Below are 18,281 nucleotides of genomic sequence, written 5' to 3' on the forward strand. Positions count from 1 at the left end.
CAGATAGATTTTCTGTAGAATATTGAATATATCAATATTATAAATGTGAAAATGGATAATAAGCTGTTAATGTCTGGTGTGGTAAAGGTCATGACCTATGTGTGAATCAGTGTGGTAATCAGAGTTTAATACACATGGTAGGAACTCTATATCCCTTCTCATCTGTACAACCATTCCCTGGGGTACACACTTAGCAGGCCTATCACCACCAGATAACTCTGTATTATACAGGCCATCATCAGTAGATTACTCTCTCCTCTTTCTGTTTGACTGACAGCTGTCAATGGAATATAAAAAACAAAATCCCCATACAGTGATATAAAACAATTGGGAGGATTCAACAGCTTATTAATGTCAAATGGTGTGAGTGAGTTCAGCTTATCAATTAGACATGCTTTCTTCAATGAGCTTAGATATAGTATTATAGACAGATTTTTTTAAGAATGAGAGATCATATTATGGATAGGCATGTCTGCTAATGATATCAGAATTGGACAATTTGTCTTTGTAATGATATCAGAATTGGAAATTAGTCTTTGCAATGAGATCAGAATTGGACAATAGTCTTTGCAATGATATCAGAATAGTACAAAAAGTCTTTGCAATGAGATAAGAATTGTGCAAGTAGTCTTTGCAATGAAATCAGAATTGTACAAGAAGTCTTTGCAATGAGATAAGAATTGTGCAAGTAGTCTTTGCAATGAAAGAATCAGAATTGAGACAATTGAATTCTTTGTAATGAGATCAGAATGGCAATTGTGAACAAGACAAGTATTTTTGCAATGAGAATAGAATGTAAAAGAAGTCTTTGCAATCAGATCAGAAATAGACAAGTAGTCTTTGCAATCAGATCAAAAATAGACAAGTAGTTCTTTGCAATCAATCAGTAAAGCTGTAAGAGAACAGCAAATCTCGTGAATCAGATGCAATCAATCAACAGACAAGTAATCTTTACATCAGATCAGAAAGCTCGACAAGTAATTTTGCAGATCAGATGAAAACAAGTAATCTTGTGCAATCAGATCAGAAATGGACAAGTATTCTTTGCAATTCAGAAACAAGTAATCTTTGTAATCAGACAGGAAATTGGACAAGTAATCTTTGCAATAAACATGGACAAGTAATCTTTTGCAATCAGATCAAGTAATCTTTAACAGATCTCAACAAGGTAACCCTTTGCCAGGATCAGAAAGACAAGATCTTGCAATCAGATCAGAAATGGGACAAGTAATCTTTGGTCAGAACAAAACTATGGACAAGTAATTCAGATCACTAGAAAAGTACTCTTTGCAATCAGCATCCATACACATTAGGAAAATATCAGAAAACAATAAACTTTTCAATCAGATCAGACTTATGCTTAAACAATCAGAAATGACAAGTAATCTTTACAGAAACTTGCTCAAAAACTTTAACATAGAAATATGACAAATTAACAGACTCAAAAACCCCCTAAAGGGCCCCAAATTGGTTGTATTATCACGTTCAGCATCCATACACATTAGGAAAATAAAATCGTAAACATTTATGATGACTTAAGCTTAAACAATAGACAAAATAGAAACTTGCTCAAAACTTTTAACATGGAAATATGACAAATTAACAGACTCAAAAAAACCCTAAAGGGCTCCAAATTGGTTGTATTATCACGTTCAGCATCCATACACATTAGGAAAATAAAATCATAAACATTTATGATGACTTAAGCTTAAACAATTGACGAAACAGAAACTTGCTCAAAAACTTTAACGTGAAATGGGACGCCAACTGCTGACGCCGCGACGCCGACGCCGGGGTGACAACATTAGCTCCCCCTATTCTTCGAATAGGCGAGCTAAAAATGAACAAGTAATCTTTGCAATCAGATCAGAAATGGACAAGTAGTCTTTGTAATCAGATCAGAAATAGACAAGTAATCTTTGTAATCAGATCAGAAATGAACAAGTAATCTTTGCAATCAGATCAGAAATGGACAAGTAGTCTTTGTAATCAGATCAGAAATAGACAAGTATTCCTTGTAATCAGATCAGAAATGAACAAGTAATCTTTGCAATCAGATCAAAAATGAACAAGTAATCTTTGTAATCAGATCAGAAATAGACAAGTAGTCTCTCAATCAGATCAGAAATGGACAAGTAGTCTCTGTATCAGATCAGAAATGGACAAGTAGTCTTTGTAATCAGATCAGAAATAGACAAGTAATCTTTGTAATCAGATCAGAAATAGACAAGTAATCTTTGTAATCAGATCAGAAATAGACAAGTAGTCTGTAATCAGATCAGAAATGGACAAGTAGTCTCTGTAATCAGATCAAAAATGAACAAGTAGTCTTTGTAATCAGATCAGAAATGAACAAGTAATCTTTGCAATCAGATCAAAAATGAACAAGTAATCTTTGCAATCAGATCAGAAATGGACAAGTGTTCCTTGCAATCCTTAGCTAATAGATCAGACTTGGACAAACAGTCTGCAGTGAAATAAGACTTGACACATGTTTTTGCAATTAGATCAGAATTTGACAAGTGTTCAAAAGATAAAAAATGGACAAGTACTTCATATGGCTTACAATGCTAATTGATAACTAACTACATTTGTCAATTTTGATGAAAAAATGACTAATTTGAATAAATTTTGTGTCTGGACATCTGAGCGAATCTATAATTCTTTGGTTTGATTAGTTTTGATTAGTTAAACGTCCTATTAACAGCCAGGGTCATTTAAGGACGAGCCAGGTTTGTTGGTGGAGGAAAGCCGGAGTACCCGGAGAAAAACCACCGACCAGCGGCCAGTACCTGGCAACTTCCCCACATGGGATTTGAACTAGCGACCCAGAGGTGGAGGGCATGTGGTAATATGTCGGTACATCTTAACCACTCGGCCACCGCGGCCCATCTATAATTTCAATATACAATCAAACATGGATATAGTACAAAATGTCAATGTCTTCAAGCTGAAGCTGTGAGGAGAAAAGATTGTCTTTTGAACATCTATACACCCCATCCTATACCAGTGCTCACTGCTATAGTAAAGCCTGTTAGCTCTACCCTATCTTGATACTGTCTCTATCTAAGTACTCTGCCTTCAGGATGATACTACTTATCTATAACACCAATAAACGTCTCATTATAACTGGGGGGCTGTATCAGAGCTTCAATCATACACAGTTATAATCTGCTCATTAACAATGGGAGACCATGTAATACCTACAATATTTCCTGTAGCTTCTTAAATCCAGATAACCTTGGAGTAAACAAATCACCCATTAATGATGTAGGTTAGTTTACATAGGGTTTGGATTCTGATTGTCATACCACCAGATATATGATTTCATACAGTTATTTTTTGTGGGCTAATAAATGATATTTACATCCCATGTTTTAAATTTATGAGTAATATCCTTTAAAATGATAATAATAAATCATTCTAAAGAGTGCAAAGCATTGAACTGCTTTCTGTACAGATCTATGGGTTATCATGCTTCATATTCCAGTTTGTATTCATCTTCTCATAACTTCCATATGAATTGAAGTAGCTAGCTCATGCAATGCTTAACATTACCAATGATGACAATATATGTCAGCATCCTTTTATCCCTGGAATGTCTCGCTTCTTCTATTTCTGTAATATCCTGGTTTCTTATATGTCTCTCTACACAGCCATCACACCGTCCTAGTTCCATAAGTATCCATTATTTACTTGTTTAACAGTATTTAACAGTCACTGTAAGTAACCCGACCAGTCTCACAACACACAGTCATATAACACATATTGTTCTTGTAACAATTACCACTAAAACCAAAATGGCTGTAAACAAAAAAAGTGCATAAATCACAAGCTAGCTCTCCCTACAAAACCAGACATACCCCTAAACCAGGTCATTCAGGGAAACTGCATCCTTCTTAGCTTGATTCATAACCTATCTTATTTGCAGAGAAATAACAAAGTTGGATAAGCAAATATTGAATGAAAAAAATAGAAATAAAAATAAAACACGTACCAAAAAAACTTAAAATAATAGATATTGATGGTCACCTAATTAGATAGGTTAGATATCATTGTTGTCAAGGACACATTCACTAGTTATGGCTACTATTGTAACAGGAACAGGAGTAAGATAAAGTTCAGCAGCAGAACATCTAACTAGTGTCTTGAGAGGTTCTTATTCAGGTCTGCTCATGCACTTTTCAACTCTTCTCTCATTTTCACCATATCAAAGGACATATTTGCTGCCACAGTGAATGTGATCAGACATATTAATTCTGTCCTTAGGTTACAATCATCCGGACAAGTTACACATTTGGTTGTCAAGGCTTCTGTCATCAATATCAAGGATGGGAGACATCACTAAGAATAAAAACACAGTCAAGGTCACTGTTATTGTCATCAAGGCCAAGGTCACATTGTGGTTACTATAGAAACAAAGCAAAAGATATACATATGCATTCAATAAAGACATCTGTTCCAAAAGCACCAGGTAAGGATACATTTGGTTCCCATGGTAACTGTGAGATGGACACACGAAGATACTGGGAAGCACTTCACTTTGTAGTGCAGGCACCATGGAGATACTATCAAGTAATTGAAGTGTAAAAAATTGCTATTAATAAATACTTTAAGTTCAAAATGAAAATAAATTTTGTATGGTTATTACATCTTTGTGCCAAAGCAGAAAGTGCCATAATCTTAAGAAAGCCAATGGGTGAATGAATACTTGTGTGCAATCTGCTAATGACTCAGTGTTGTGAATACCGAAATCTTTGTTATGACTGTAGTGAATGTTTCTCAATGCTTCCATTCTATGACTCGTTTAGATCAAATGTTTTGGTATATGTTAGTTCTAGACATCCTCCCTTGGGGTTATTAGTCTTTAAGATAGAAACATTTTTCTGAGAAACCAATTCATCAGTGATATCAGTGAACGGTTTCTCATGCATACAAAGGTGATCCAAGTAGATTGTTTGCCACTGTATCTAAACTATGAAGTAGCAGTAAACTTGTCTTATGAGATAACATTAGCATATGATTTCAATTTCTAGATGTGTCTGTAATGAATTACTAGATTTAGTCGGCCTACAAACAGACGCCTGATGGCTACATAAACTTTACAGGCCAATAGTTAAATCTTCAACTATAAAGCAGCACATGCATGCTGAGTCTGGCCTGTAATTCATTTGACAGAGATTTAGCCTCCAACTCCAGTTGTTTATACAAATGCACACTATCCATGTGCAGCATGATGTATCAAACCTAAATGTAAAACATCACATGTTGTTGCAATTTTCAAAAAGCATTCACAAGGTACCGTAAATGTACTGAAAAGCTGGAATACCTGAAGGAAAACTACTGGACACCAGTCACCTGACCCAGAGGTGGAGGGTTCGTACAGCTGTAGTTATTTTTCAGGACATCTTATCTTCTCAGAAGGCCCCCTATCTATAGTCATACAATTAAACCTACTTGTTTACCAAAGCAAGAACTATTTGCACATTGTTATAGATTTTATATCATCTTTAACTTCAAGGTCAAAAAACCTAAAACACAAATATCAATCTCCTAAGAATTCACACGAGACAAGTGAATCAGATCAATATTGATACTGAAAACCAGTAGAGAAGTCAGGCACTGCCAGGTATTTCAGTCTGACACAGTCGAGGAGACAGTTCACCCTATACAAATCCCAGAAATCTATACTGACAATAGTATTTTCAGCATGCCTGAACAAATCAGTATGATAAAATCATATCACTCATGTCAAAATCCATCTTGTTGATACATTTGCTATAAAACCATTTTTCTTAAAGCTGAAAAAGGAACTCTCTTTGCTGATGCAGTTAGACCATTAGCTATATCGGGAACTTTACCAGAAATGTTCTTATGGACATAATTTGCCTTTTGTATATTGTTTATTGAGGTTGTCAATAGCTTTAACAATTAGACTCCACATCAAACAGACACCTAGATATCCTCTCCTCAGAAACCCCTTACCAGATACTGTTAGGTAGGTGAGCTAAGAGGGGTCGCATGGGGTCGCAAAATGGTGAAGATGTCCAGACATATTACCACAAGCCCTCCACCTCTTGGTCACCAGTTCAAATCCCATGCAGTGCAGTTGCCAGATACTAACCACGGACCTGGTTTTTTTCCACCAATGAATCTGTAATGTCGGATTGTCCTAAATGACAATTTCTTTTAATATGATGTTAAACTAATCAATGCCACCCAAGGGCAAGCTAAGAATTTTCTTATGTTACAATATATTAAAGATGCTCCACCACTGACAAACAGTATTTTTTTCTCTATCAAAAACAGGAGCAGAAGATTTAGTATTTTTCTTCGATAACAAAAGTTACTTACCTTACACCATTACCTCCATTGAAAAGTTTTAGCTTCTAATTTTACTTGAAGATAAAAATACTAAAAATAATTAATTGCATCCCGAAAAAAATCGTGGCACTATATGTCCTATAAGGAATGAAGTACTGATTGTGCATGCACAAAAAGCAAAATAAATTATTTCATAAGTATTTTTGTGTTGTAAGACACATATATACACTATTAAAAAAACAATTATTATTCAAATGATCGAGTATCATTTATGTTCTCTCAGCAGTGGAGCATCATTAAGTTTAACCAAAGTCAAGGATGTATTGGACATCTGAATTGGTAAAACATCTGGCTAGTGTTTGGAGGTCCTAGGTTCAAACCCCACACAGTCTGGCTCTGACTACTATGTTTTCTTTACACAATTAAAAAAACAATTATTATTCAAACGATCGAGTATCATTTGCTCTCAGCGGTGGAGCATCATTAAATTTAACCAAAGTCAAGGATGTGTTGGACATCTGAATGGTTAAAACATCTGGCTAGTGTTTGGAGGTCCCAGGTTCAAACCCCACGCAGTCTGGCTCTGACTACTAGGTTTTCTTTCCTGTTACACATATACATACATTCAGTAAATGGAGTATGCTTTTCAAGCTCAGTTTGTCATTCCTCAGAATATCACAATAATCAAGGAGCTTGGTTGGATTCTTGGCAGTACATTCCATAGGAATCCACAAAGGATATGATTTTGATACTGCAATCATACACCATATAAATATCTAGGACTCTTTGAGTAAGCATCTCTAATCTCCTACTTCACTTTTAAAACATTTTGAGGAAAAGATGATGATGATGATGATGATTGATGATGATGATGATGATTGATGATGATGACGATGATGATGATGATGACGATGATGATGATGATGATTGACAATGACAATGATGTTGATTATGATGATGATGATGATGATGATTGACGATGAAGATGATGATGATGATGATGATGACGATGATGATGATGATGATTGACAATGACAATGATGTTGATTATGATGATGATGATGATGATGATTGACGATGAAGATGATGATGATGATTATGATTATAATCATTTATGCACCAGTGATGCATTATCTTTTGAACAGGAACTAGAAACTAGTGGAACTATATAAGGAAATATACCATGCTGATTCAATACTCAGTAGACAGATAAATAAAGCTACAGAAATAAACATAACCGTATCCTACAGTACTGATGTATGGCCAGTATCTCACTCCCTTGGGATGTCTGATGTTCTTCTAGTTCATTAATCAGTGATGACTGCAAAATTACACTGTGTATGTGATATATATACAAGATGTATACACTCTGTTTTATAAGAGTATGATAATTGTCTACCTTTAATGACTTAAAATCAACCCTAACTTTGATGTACTTTATGATATAGCATGGTTACTATTAAAATACAGATTATAGCATCATGTCAGCATAAAATACATTTGCAGTAAACTGATTTGTATGGCACTGTATCATCATATATAGGATATTGTTTTAGATTTTGGACATAATGTTGAACATAAACATGTTATATTGGACTTTCATGACCTTCATTGGCAATGAATGTAATTTTTCTACACACTGGACATGGTATCTACATTAACTGCTGATAAGTACAGATTACCATACAACCACCTGATAGGGTAGTGCTCAACCTTTCACTTCTAGTATCAGCATCCCAAACACACAAATGACCTTTAACACAGTGACCTTGACTTTTTAAAGTTTCTCTACAAGTAAAATACAGCATTGCTAACGTATTTTCTACAGCACCTGAGTTGAAGTTTACAGCTTTCCTTTGGAACATTCATGCAGAGCTCTAAACGACCATACATGTTGAATATTGATAAACAAACACAGGTTTGGCAGACAGTCAAATTGCTGTCAATGGGATATTAAATCAACTTTTTAAATGAGAAATGTTTGACAGTTTCAATCATCATCAATCATATATATTTTAGTTGTTAAATTTGAGATACAAAACAAAAATGAAATGTAAATCTATATACATGTATACATACACAATTAAGGATACATAATAATAAATGTATGTCATAACCTATCAATCACCATTTTGTAATACGTTAAGTAGATCTAAATTCTTACAATTCTTTCTATCCAAGGCCCCTTTCGTCTACTTTATAATCCCTTAAACAATCCACCCTCTCTACAATGATGACTTTCCATATATCATTTTAGACCATAATGAAAGACATAGCTGAAACTAGTTGATAACACAAAGCTATTAAATGTATAATCACCCAATAGTGGTTTTACTGATAATGTCCATTCTGCTGCACATACAGCACTTTTACTGGTAAGCTGCATTATTGCTTGTCATGAACCAAATACTTTACTGGCAATTCCAGATGACTAAGATAATTATGGTAAATTTTATCGCAAATAATGGGTTAATTTCTATTCCATGATGAATGACTACTAAAAGAAATTTTAGATCTTGTTGTTAATGAAATCCTTGATGGACCAGAATAACTGATCTGCATTAATTCTGTGCATGCTGCAGGTACTGGTTATAGACCGACCGTCAGCAGTATGCAGCCATGCCTCGTGCTCACAAGGGCATATGTACCGATTTAATGTCGTAGCATGGTACCTGGATGGTTTTATTGACAGTTGGTGATCAATCAATTGCAAAGAAGTTGTTTCAATTTCTAAATGTGGAATTAAAGCAGCTGTGATGAATGTCAAGGTCATAGATATCAACAAACATGACATCAATTTTACCCCAGGATACTTCAGCCAAATATCAGGTTTCTATGTCTTGTGATTTAGATCACATCCATTCAAAAGTTTAGTATTTATGACATTAGTTTCTGGGATTCATTATAAAGAGAACCCTCTTTAATTCATAGTTATACTTGGATGGGGGTACATGTAAGGATTTTGTGGTCATTTAATCCAAAGTTTTTTGTAAACCAAGCTAAGTTTTCTCAATACAACTCTGGATTTTACAAAATTAGCATTGAAGAAATAATTTGACATTTTTGTTGTCTATACCTATAACCAACTGACAACCATATATATGTCATCAAGTAAATGCCATGGACTTAAGGTTTATTGGTTGTTTGGTATTTGCTGCAATACTCTGCATGATTGAGTTCAGCCAGACACTGGGCATCACATCACCACAATAGCTGTATAGGACTCTTGTGTTTAGAGCAGATGAGCAAAATGTCAACAATGTTATGTAACAATAAGGGGAGAAAGTCAGAAATGGATCTGTTACGTCCAAATGGTTTTCTTATTTCAGGCTTTTAGTGAGATAGACATCAACAAATTGTTCTTTTTCATTTAAAACTTAAATGAAAAGTAAGTCAAACGCATTCAATGAAACTGGAGAGATCTAGAGCATTGAAGGTATACTGGTATGTGACAGTGCTCATTATCTGGGATGGGGACCACAGGGATATCTGGCACAAACTCCCAACCAACTGTATATATAGATATATGTACCAGGTATTATAGTATCCCTGGAGTTCAGACTACAGTTGTATGTTCTGGGTGTGTGTCCTTCGGGTCAGATACACTTATAACTGATACCAACAGTTTCTTGTTCATTCCTGATTACCAAAGATTTCTTATTGATGAAGGAATGAGAAATGAAAATGTCAAAGTATCAATCTGGACAACTTCTATATAATACAGGTCAGACTGACACATGACTTATCAACATACAGTATTTATATACACTGTATGACTATCAACATACAGTATTTACACTGTATGACTATTGACATACAGTATTTGTATACTCTGTATGACTAATGACATACAGTACTTAACATTGTATGACACTTTTCGTACAATATTTATATACACGGCATGGTGTTCACTGTATTACATAAACTGAATAACTGTATGGTGAGACACTGTATCATACCTACCACACACACAGTGACATCATCCTCAATACTCCAGGGGTCACTGTCACTGATGATATATCCACCCCTTGACTATCTCATACTAAAATTGGAGACAATTCAGGTGAAGAAAACTGACCAATCACAGGCCTGCAGAGACTTCCATTGAAGATTACAGAAAGAGCGACATCCACCTACAAAGCAACATAGTCAACCACAGTCTACCTTATACAATTCCTTTAATAACAAAGGGTCAAATTACCTGTCTTCTATTGCCTCCAGTTTTACTATGAGATAGTCCAGAGGTGGTTATATTGTCAGTGATAGTAACCCCTGGAGTATCAAGGATGACAGTGACTTATGGTGATCAGTAAATTGTAATATTACATTGTATTTACCGTATCGCTCTGGTCCCACGGATTAGCTTCCTGTATTACTATAGCTTCTGCTTCCAGTTTCTCTTCCACTGGAGGCGCTTCTTCTTCCTTCTTTTCTTCTTCTTTCTTCTCCTCCTCAGGAGCATCTGCAATATTCTTGTTGGGTTTCTTGGTGGGGGTTCGCCTTGGATCTTCTTTAAAATCAATGGATTTACCGCTAAAAGCATCAGGTACCATATTGAAGAATGAATTCTTCACCCTGACTTTGGTGGGATGAGGATGGGGTGCAAAAAAGTCGTAGTCATCATCGTCCTTGGGGTCCTTCTTTTTGTCAGCCATGATTGATGTGATCTTCTGATCTTAGTATAAGTTGTGGATGTATGCAACTGAAAGTTAAAAATAGATCTTGGGATATCCCCTATGTACATAGATAAACCAGGTGTAAAATCAATCAGGTTCATTATACCGGCTCCAGCTGCTGACGGCATCAAACATGCATCAATATTAGTATCTATACATTTAGTTCTGTCAAATATTGACCAAATACACATTATTTAGGTAAAACAGAGGTTGGAATATTTCCAAAACAATATAGAAGAGGAATAAGAAACAATAAAAGATAACCATTTTAACAAGAATAACTGCATGTACGTACAAAGCCATCAATATCTATTGGCTTCCCTACCCGATTCTATTGACCCTTCAACTAATATTTCATGGATGCATGTGTATGATGGTTTAATTATATAAACAAGACAAGTAAATTGTCATGAAAATCGTGAGAGAGTTAAACTTACACAGATCTTGTATATAAACAGTGTAATGGTCCTCCCGATGTAAACTCGTATCACATGTGATGTTCTGCAAAGCTCCCCAACAACACCGAACACACGTACAAATGTGTTGTCTGGCTCTTAGCTGCCGACTATAGTATCCATGTTCAGGGCCTACATCTATATGTTGGGTGTGCTTCAGTGGCTGACTCAAATTTTACTCCCGCCAAGGCGGGATGACTCAAAAAATCGATGTAACATTCGCGCAGTCGCCCTGGTGACCGGCTCGGGACCCCATTACATGTACGAACAGTCTTGTTGAACAGTGCTTTATAAATCATTTATTCATAAATATTGACAAGTCGTTTCAACTCCGCACGCGGAGATTTTACCGGGTGATGCATGAAGTTACGATATATGACGTGTACAGGCAACTCAGCAGCCACTGTTGCTAGCTATTTGCTGACATTTCCCTAGAGCCGTGTCACTTGGAATTAACCTTTTTAATGCCAACTGTTACGCTACATCATTGTGTACGAAGGATTTTGAAGACTTACAAATCGGCGTGTTGTCTACACATGATTCTGTCCATAAACTAATGTACTATTTCAATATAGTCAGTAGAATCTATATAAAGTTTCATAATCCACACTTTCATCATCTCTCGTTGATATAGACTTATCATCAGTGGTGACATCCTCGATATCCCAGGGGTTACTATCACTGTCGTTTAACGACTGGGCCAGCGCCCATGATCCTGAGTGATAGCCAGCTCAGTAAGCCCTGGAATATCGAGGGTAGTATTTATTCATTTTGGTTGACTCTGAACTTATAAGCCATACAGTTGGGAACCTTTCTGTAAACCAATCATCCAAAATCACCATTTCATGCTAACAGATAGGCCTAATAATCGAATTAAGTTCATCCTGGGACTCCATTATATATACCAATTTAATGTGCCAATTATCATAACATTTCAATTCCATACTCATTGATCATTACATATGCGAGACCTTCGTTACTTATCCATTCCCTCATCCCTAATTATTGATCACAGGGATATGAGAATTAGTTACATTTTGTATAATTATGGACCCACCAGAGTGCCATAAGACCAGTTTAAGACGTTTTAGAGGTAAGGATAAAAATTCGGTAAAAATGTAAAAATCATATTCTATATAGAACTATGTATTAAAGATATGAATTTTTACTTTATTTTTGTTTTTCTTTTTAGAATTTTGAATGGTAAATCATTTGTGTTAGATAACATGCATATGGAGGAACTGAAATTTGCGCTCACTAAACACATTGAATAGAAATACACGTCTTCATAATATAAGGGAGATAACCCCTACTGGAAATCGTCTACCTTTCCCTGTCTAATTTGTTACGAGAAGAATATATTATTACCAAACATCTTAATTTAATGTGTGTGGGGTTTTTTTAAATTAAATCCCTAAACTATAATTTAATCGATACTTTGGTGATTAAGAAAGATACGCTACTACTTGCACATTTTTTTTCGGAAACATGTGCTGCTTAATTAATCTAGCCTTTTGTTTATGTTTTTATATTTCTTTGTCTCACAAATATTTTTATTATGGCAACGCCATGTTTGAAAAGTTAATTAGAATGTCATCACAATATAACCACATGGGTTATAGTTACTAAAAAAACCATCACATTTTAGCACGTTATCATGGCATAAGAAAGTGGCGCCATGGCTTTTCAAACCCCGATTTGAGGAAATGTTTGCGTCATAAGTTTGTTGAAACGGGGCTGATATCATCTTAGTGACGACACTTTGTATATAGAGTAGTTTGTGGAGGATAATTTTGACGGGAAAATTATTGCTCTCCTCCATTGGTATAGTAACTGTGTATGTGAAGACTTACTAGAAATCTGATTTTTATCAGCTAAATCTAGGCTGAAACATACATACATATAAATAATAATATACATGTATGTTTCAGATCTGGGTGTGGTAGATTTTTCTTGTCTCGTAGAACTTTCCATCCTTTTAGTGTACAGTACCTACTATGTCACAGAATATGATTTTTACCGATTTTTTTTTTATCTACCATGTAGATCGCCCCCTAAATTGTCTAAAATGGTCGATGGGCACTCTAATGGGTCCAAATTGATATAAAGTTTTAACTTATATTCAGATCCCATGTGACACGAGTCGGATATATATACGTGCATCTGCATGTACCATATGACGTCTCGTACCCGCAAACGAATTTATACGTTGGGTTACGTTAAACCCCTCAACTCTGTACTCCATGACGTGACATCGGTATCAGGCATGCTCAGAAAAAATAATATAGAACAACCAAGTTTAACTTCAGTATTTGTAAATTTCAATCACACGATAGCCCATGGTTGATTAAAGCCATATCTGTCAAAAATATCCCATTCAGCAATTGTTTTCCGTATTTTAAACTATATGGTATTTTTAGGGTTGTCGCAGGACGTCGTTTCCCGGGTCCCCCCCCCCCCCCCCCCCCCCCCCAACACACACACACACACACACACAATTTCATTATTTTCATGTTTAGATAGAGATAATAAGCAACAGGAAAATATGACACATAAAATTTGTCACAATTAGACCTACTGTTAATCACCATAATTTTTTTCAGGAAAATTATTGTCAGTTAAGAGTGTTAACTGAAAATTCTGTTTCATAAAAATTAAAAGTGTACCAATTTTGGGTAGCGTCACGTTTTATCCTATCGAAGGATGAGTTGGGTTAAACATTTTAATGTAGATCTACATTCTCAAAATTCTCTGTGTTAACAAATTCTTTGAAATTTAGTAAAATACCGATTTTTTTTCATCGACAGAGATTTAGTAGTACATCTCTGGTATCGACTAACTTTATTTTTTGTAGGGATAGGCTAAGTAGCGCACAGTCTGGGTCACTAATGCGGACTTTAGCAAGTCTAGACAGTAAATCTCCAGTCTTCTCGCGGCTGACGAGACCCTTTTCACCGGCACCGCCATTGCAGTTAGCAGGTACTCATATACCAGCGTAATAAATCTAGCGGCATCCGCTTTACTGGAGCCAGAATTCGAATCATTTACTGATTAAACTGTAGAGAATACACTGTTTTCCGATATTAAAGTTAAACAGTTTAGCCAATCATTTAAAAACAACATATTTTCCGTCTTATATTCGACCACTACATGCATTCAGTATCTGATATATCTGACTACCGAGTCCACGTCCGTAAGGCCTACATGCGGTTATCAGTTTTTGCTACCTCTTTAAATTTAAAAATCGCTCTGGCTGGAATGCACATTAAGCATATAGTCTTTGGTCCCTTATGAACAGTTGTAACTTTTCACACCTGAAAATAACCATGATATCGGGGATTTTAGGGGGGGGGGGGTGTTACATTTGAATTAGGAATCGAGGATTTGTTAGTGATTTATAAATCCTTGAGGGAACAGAGGGGTGTCAGAACGTCTAATTTGTAATTTCTTAACCACATGAATTATTGTATGGTTGTAGGTTCCAGTGTTTTTCCTGCCTATATATTTGGGGCCGAAAAAAGGCCCCATTCCCAATTGTATTTCTTGTTATTTTTTCCCAAATCTATGTCTAAATTTCCCAAATCAGTGAGTTGACATGTATTTTGTGCGACGAAACTAAAAAAATTCCGTAAATCCCAAGTCTGAACGTCGTATTTTAATATCCATTCTTACACTTGATTCTTAATGAAGCATAATTGTCTATTTCTACCTTATCCAAAATTTCCATAAACACAGTTTAAATTTTTCATATTCTACCTTTATCGCACAAAATTTCCCAATTTTCACCAGGTGGCAATTTCCCAAAATACCCAGGAAAAACACTGGGTTCAGTTTCTGAAGGTTCTTATGATTCATTACTAAAATATATCTTTCTCCGTATCTTACAGTACAGGTAAGGAATCAACACTGCCACCATGGGTGCGTACAAGTACATACAGGAGTTGTATAGGAAGAAGCAGACCGATGTCATGAGGTTTCTGCTCCGTGTCAGGTGCTGGCAATATCGTCAACTAGCTGCTATCCATAGGGCCACCCATCCTACTCGCCCTGACAAGGCCAGGAGGCTGGGATACAGAGCCAAGCAGGGTCAGTTAGCCAAGAAGATACCATCTTTGTTAGAAATGAAATTACATTTATATTGTTTGTCTAGAGAGAACCACTACAGGCTACATCAATTGGTAATTTAATAAGTCCTTTAGAGATTTCCAATTTTACACGGATACAGGAGTTTCGAGATTATGAAGCAACGTTGATATCATATATATTATTATTAATATCAATTAGTCCCACCGACCAGTAATAATGTAACGAGTTTCACCAAATATGTTGAAACACGTCACAATTATAATTACTGCTGCAGATAGTGGGACTAATCGATAGTAAATCATACATAAACGTCATTTTGGTATCATGAAATGAACATATTGTTTTCGATAATGATTTAATTTAATATTTAGACTCCACCACTGCTTTTATCCTTTGAATGTTAATGTTTTCTCTCTGAAATAATAATTATTAAAATTATTATCTCCAGGTTACGTCATCTACCGAGTCCGTGTTCGCCGTGGAGGACGTAAACGCCCTGTTGCCAAGGGATGCACCTATGGTAAACCAAAGACCCATGGAGTTAACCAACTGAAATTCCAACGCTCACACAGATCCATTGCTGAGGTACGGCCTGGAAACACAACCTTATTTTGACAGTGAAAAAGAATTTATGCAGACAATCTTCTTGCTATGTCATGAAAAAAACAACTTGTGTTGATTAGTAATTTCCCTGGTACTAATTTCTTTATTCTTTAGTATTGGCAAATAAAGAAGGTTATCCATAAAATATATTTTCATTTCATACAGATGTCATTTGACTCGTTTCCAATGGGGATGGGGTCATTTAAAATCTCTTGTACATATAAAAATGGTTGAACAACATTTTAGAAGAAATTCTTTCCTGGTATCAAAGTTCATTTTGTACTTATAATCTGAAATCTTTTATTTAGGAAAATTTCCTGTATATTTCATTTCTTTAAGAGTTACTTATGTGTGTACATTTCAAATAGTAAAATAATAGTTCATTCAAGTGACTCGATGAGATGTTCATGCTTTAATCAATTTTATTAGGAAATGTAAATACATGTAATAAATTTTCTTTTCACAGGAACGTGTTGGCCGTAAATGTGGAGCTCTCCGAGTCCTGAACTCCTACTGGGTAGCCCAGGATTCCAGCTACAAATTTTTTGAAGTTATCCTTGTAGATACCTTCCACAAAGCTATCCGTAGGGACCCAAAAATACAATGGATCTGCAACGCAGTCCACAAACACAGGGAGCTCCGTGGCCTTACTTCTGCTGGAAAGAGTTCCCGTGGCCTTGGAAAGGGTCATGGATTCCACAAAACTACTGGAGGATCTCGCAGGGCAAATTGGAAGAAACACAATTCTCTCAGTCTCCGCAGAAAGCGTTAGAAATAACGCTTTCTTTTTTTTCCTTTTTTTTTTTCAATTGCTTGGTTAGAAATAACCGAGTAACTGCCCTGTGCAGATCTAAAAAAATATTTGATGGAATAAACAGCAGAAGTAAAACTTTTATCTTTGAGTCATTTTTCATGATTATGTAATTACAGTTCAGTACAACTATTTCCTTCACATGTGAAATTAAAACAGCATATTTTATACTGTTAACATACACATTTTGGCAGAATGTAATTTAAGTATAAAACAATATTGCTGTGATGATTCATGTTTCCACATTCAACAATGGATATAATATAAACAATATACAGAAAATCAAATCCATGTAACCACAAAAATATGAAATAAGCTAAAATAAGACTACTGCTACAATATGTATGGTTACAGTATCTTGGATGTATTTTGAAACCGAAGTCAGAATGGAATGCTCCAAAACACCAAGCAGAGTGTAATCAAAATGCTTTCTGTACAGATGTCTGAATGAGTGAGGGATCCACTTGTAAGAAATGAAGAAGCAAACTGCCATCCTATCCACAATTTTGACAAAATTGACTTCTTTATGAATGAATCAAATCTTTTGATATGAAGTATTCTTAGGTGGTGTGGATTAACCCCTTAAGAGTCTATGGGGTGGGGGGGGGGGGTAAAATGGCTATATTGTTATGAACAACTTGTAGCAGCTAAGCTAGGGTGGATACTGCTTATAATTTGATTGATAGCTTCCTAAAGTGTACTCGGTGATTACAATCCGCAAAAAAAATGAAAATTCAAAAATCTGGTCGGGCTGACCCCCATCCCCAGGGGGCCTGAAGGGCGCGGTTAATATGGCTACTTATATATTTATAAACGACTTTTCTAAAAATAGGGATTGGTAGCATTCTTGGAATGGAAATTCAAAATTGTACAAATTTTAGGGCTGAGTGGCTAGGTCAATTTGGCTATTTCCATAAAACTACTTACCAGAACCTCATTTGGCATTTAACATACTATACCTAGTTCAAATTCAAAATTGAACAGATTGTTGATTACTGAATGATTTATCGTATTTACTGAATAATTTATCGTATTTTACATATTTAATACATTCTTTATTCAAATATAATAACCTTTTGCTAATTTTGCAGATGTAGTTGCCATGGTAACCATTAAAAGTATTTTGTTAAGTTTGATGATAATTTTGTTAAAATTTTTTTTTAAATCTTGTCTTTGAAACTATAGTACCGGTAATAGAGCGCATCCCTGAAGAAATATAAAGCTTGTTCAAGGATGCACGCTATTGTTTCTAAAATTAAAAGAATCGGTAAATAATAGTAATAATTTCCACATTTTCATAATTTATGCATATTTCAAGTGGTTACA

The 18,281-nt window shown here is 35.4% G+C and overlaps 2 protein-coding genes across 6 annotated transcripts in view; one reads left to right on the forward strand and one right to left on the reverse strand.

The window, feature by feature from the left end:
- LOC138329134 (dihydropyrimidinase-like) overlaps positions 1–11,589 on the reverse strand; it is a 101,144-nt gene extending 89,555 nt beyond the window's left edge. For 2 of the 4 annotated variants that reach the window (XR_011209416.1, XM_069275886.1), the window contains exons 1-2: positions 11,438–11,588; positions 10,662–11,026 (exon numbers count right to left, since the gene is read on the reverse strand). Coding sequence is in view for 3 of the 4 variants with exons in the window: in XM_069275886.1 (XP_069131987.1) it covers positions 10,662–10,979 (318 nt within the window). In the remaining variant the exon portion in view is untranslated. Of the gene's footprint in view, positions 1–10,661; positions 11,027–11,437 lie in introns of all 4 variants that reach the window. The other 2 variants (XM_069275887.1, XM_069275888.1) reach the window with 1 other exon arrangement.
- Positions 11,590–14,290: 2,701 nt separating this feature from the next.
- Positions 14,291–17,033, forward strand: LOC138329136 (large ribosomal subunit protein eL15-like). Of its 2 annotated transcripts, none has more exons than XM_069275893.1 (4): positions 14,291–14,434; positions 15,343–15,541; positions 15,990–16,126; positions 16,611–17,033. In XM_069275893.1, the coding sequence occupies exons 2-4, from the start codon at positions 15,370–15,372 to the stop codon at positions 16,914–16,916; spliced, it is 615 nt and encodes a 204-aa protein (XP_069131994.1). In that variant the 5' UTR covers positions 14,291–14,434; positions 15,343–15,369; the 3' UTR covers positions 16,917–17,033. The 2 variants fall into 2 exon arrangements, with proteins under 2 accessions (XP_069131994.1, XP_069131996.1); XM_069275895.1 differs by having other exon boundaries at positions 14,307–14,434; positions 15,348–15,541.
- Positions 17,034–18,281: the final 1,248 nt, after the last annotated feature.

This window comes from Argopecten irradians, chromosome 8 (genome assembly GCF_041381155.1).
Source record: "Argopecten irradians isolate NY chromosome 8, Ai_NY, whole genome shotgun sequence".
NCBI lineage: Eukaryota > Metazoa > Mollusca > Bivalvia > Pectinida > Pectinidae > Argopecten > Argopecten irradians.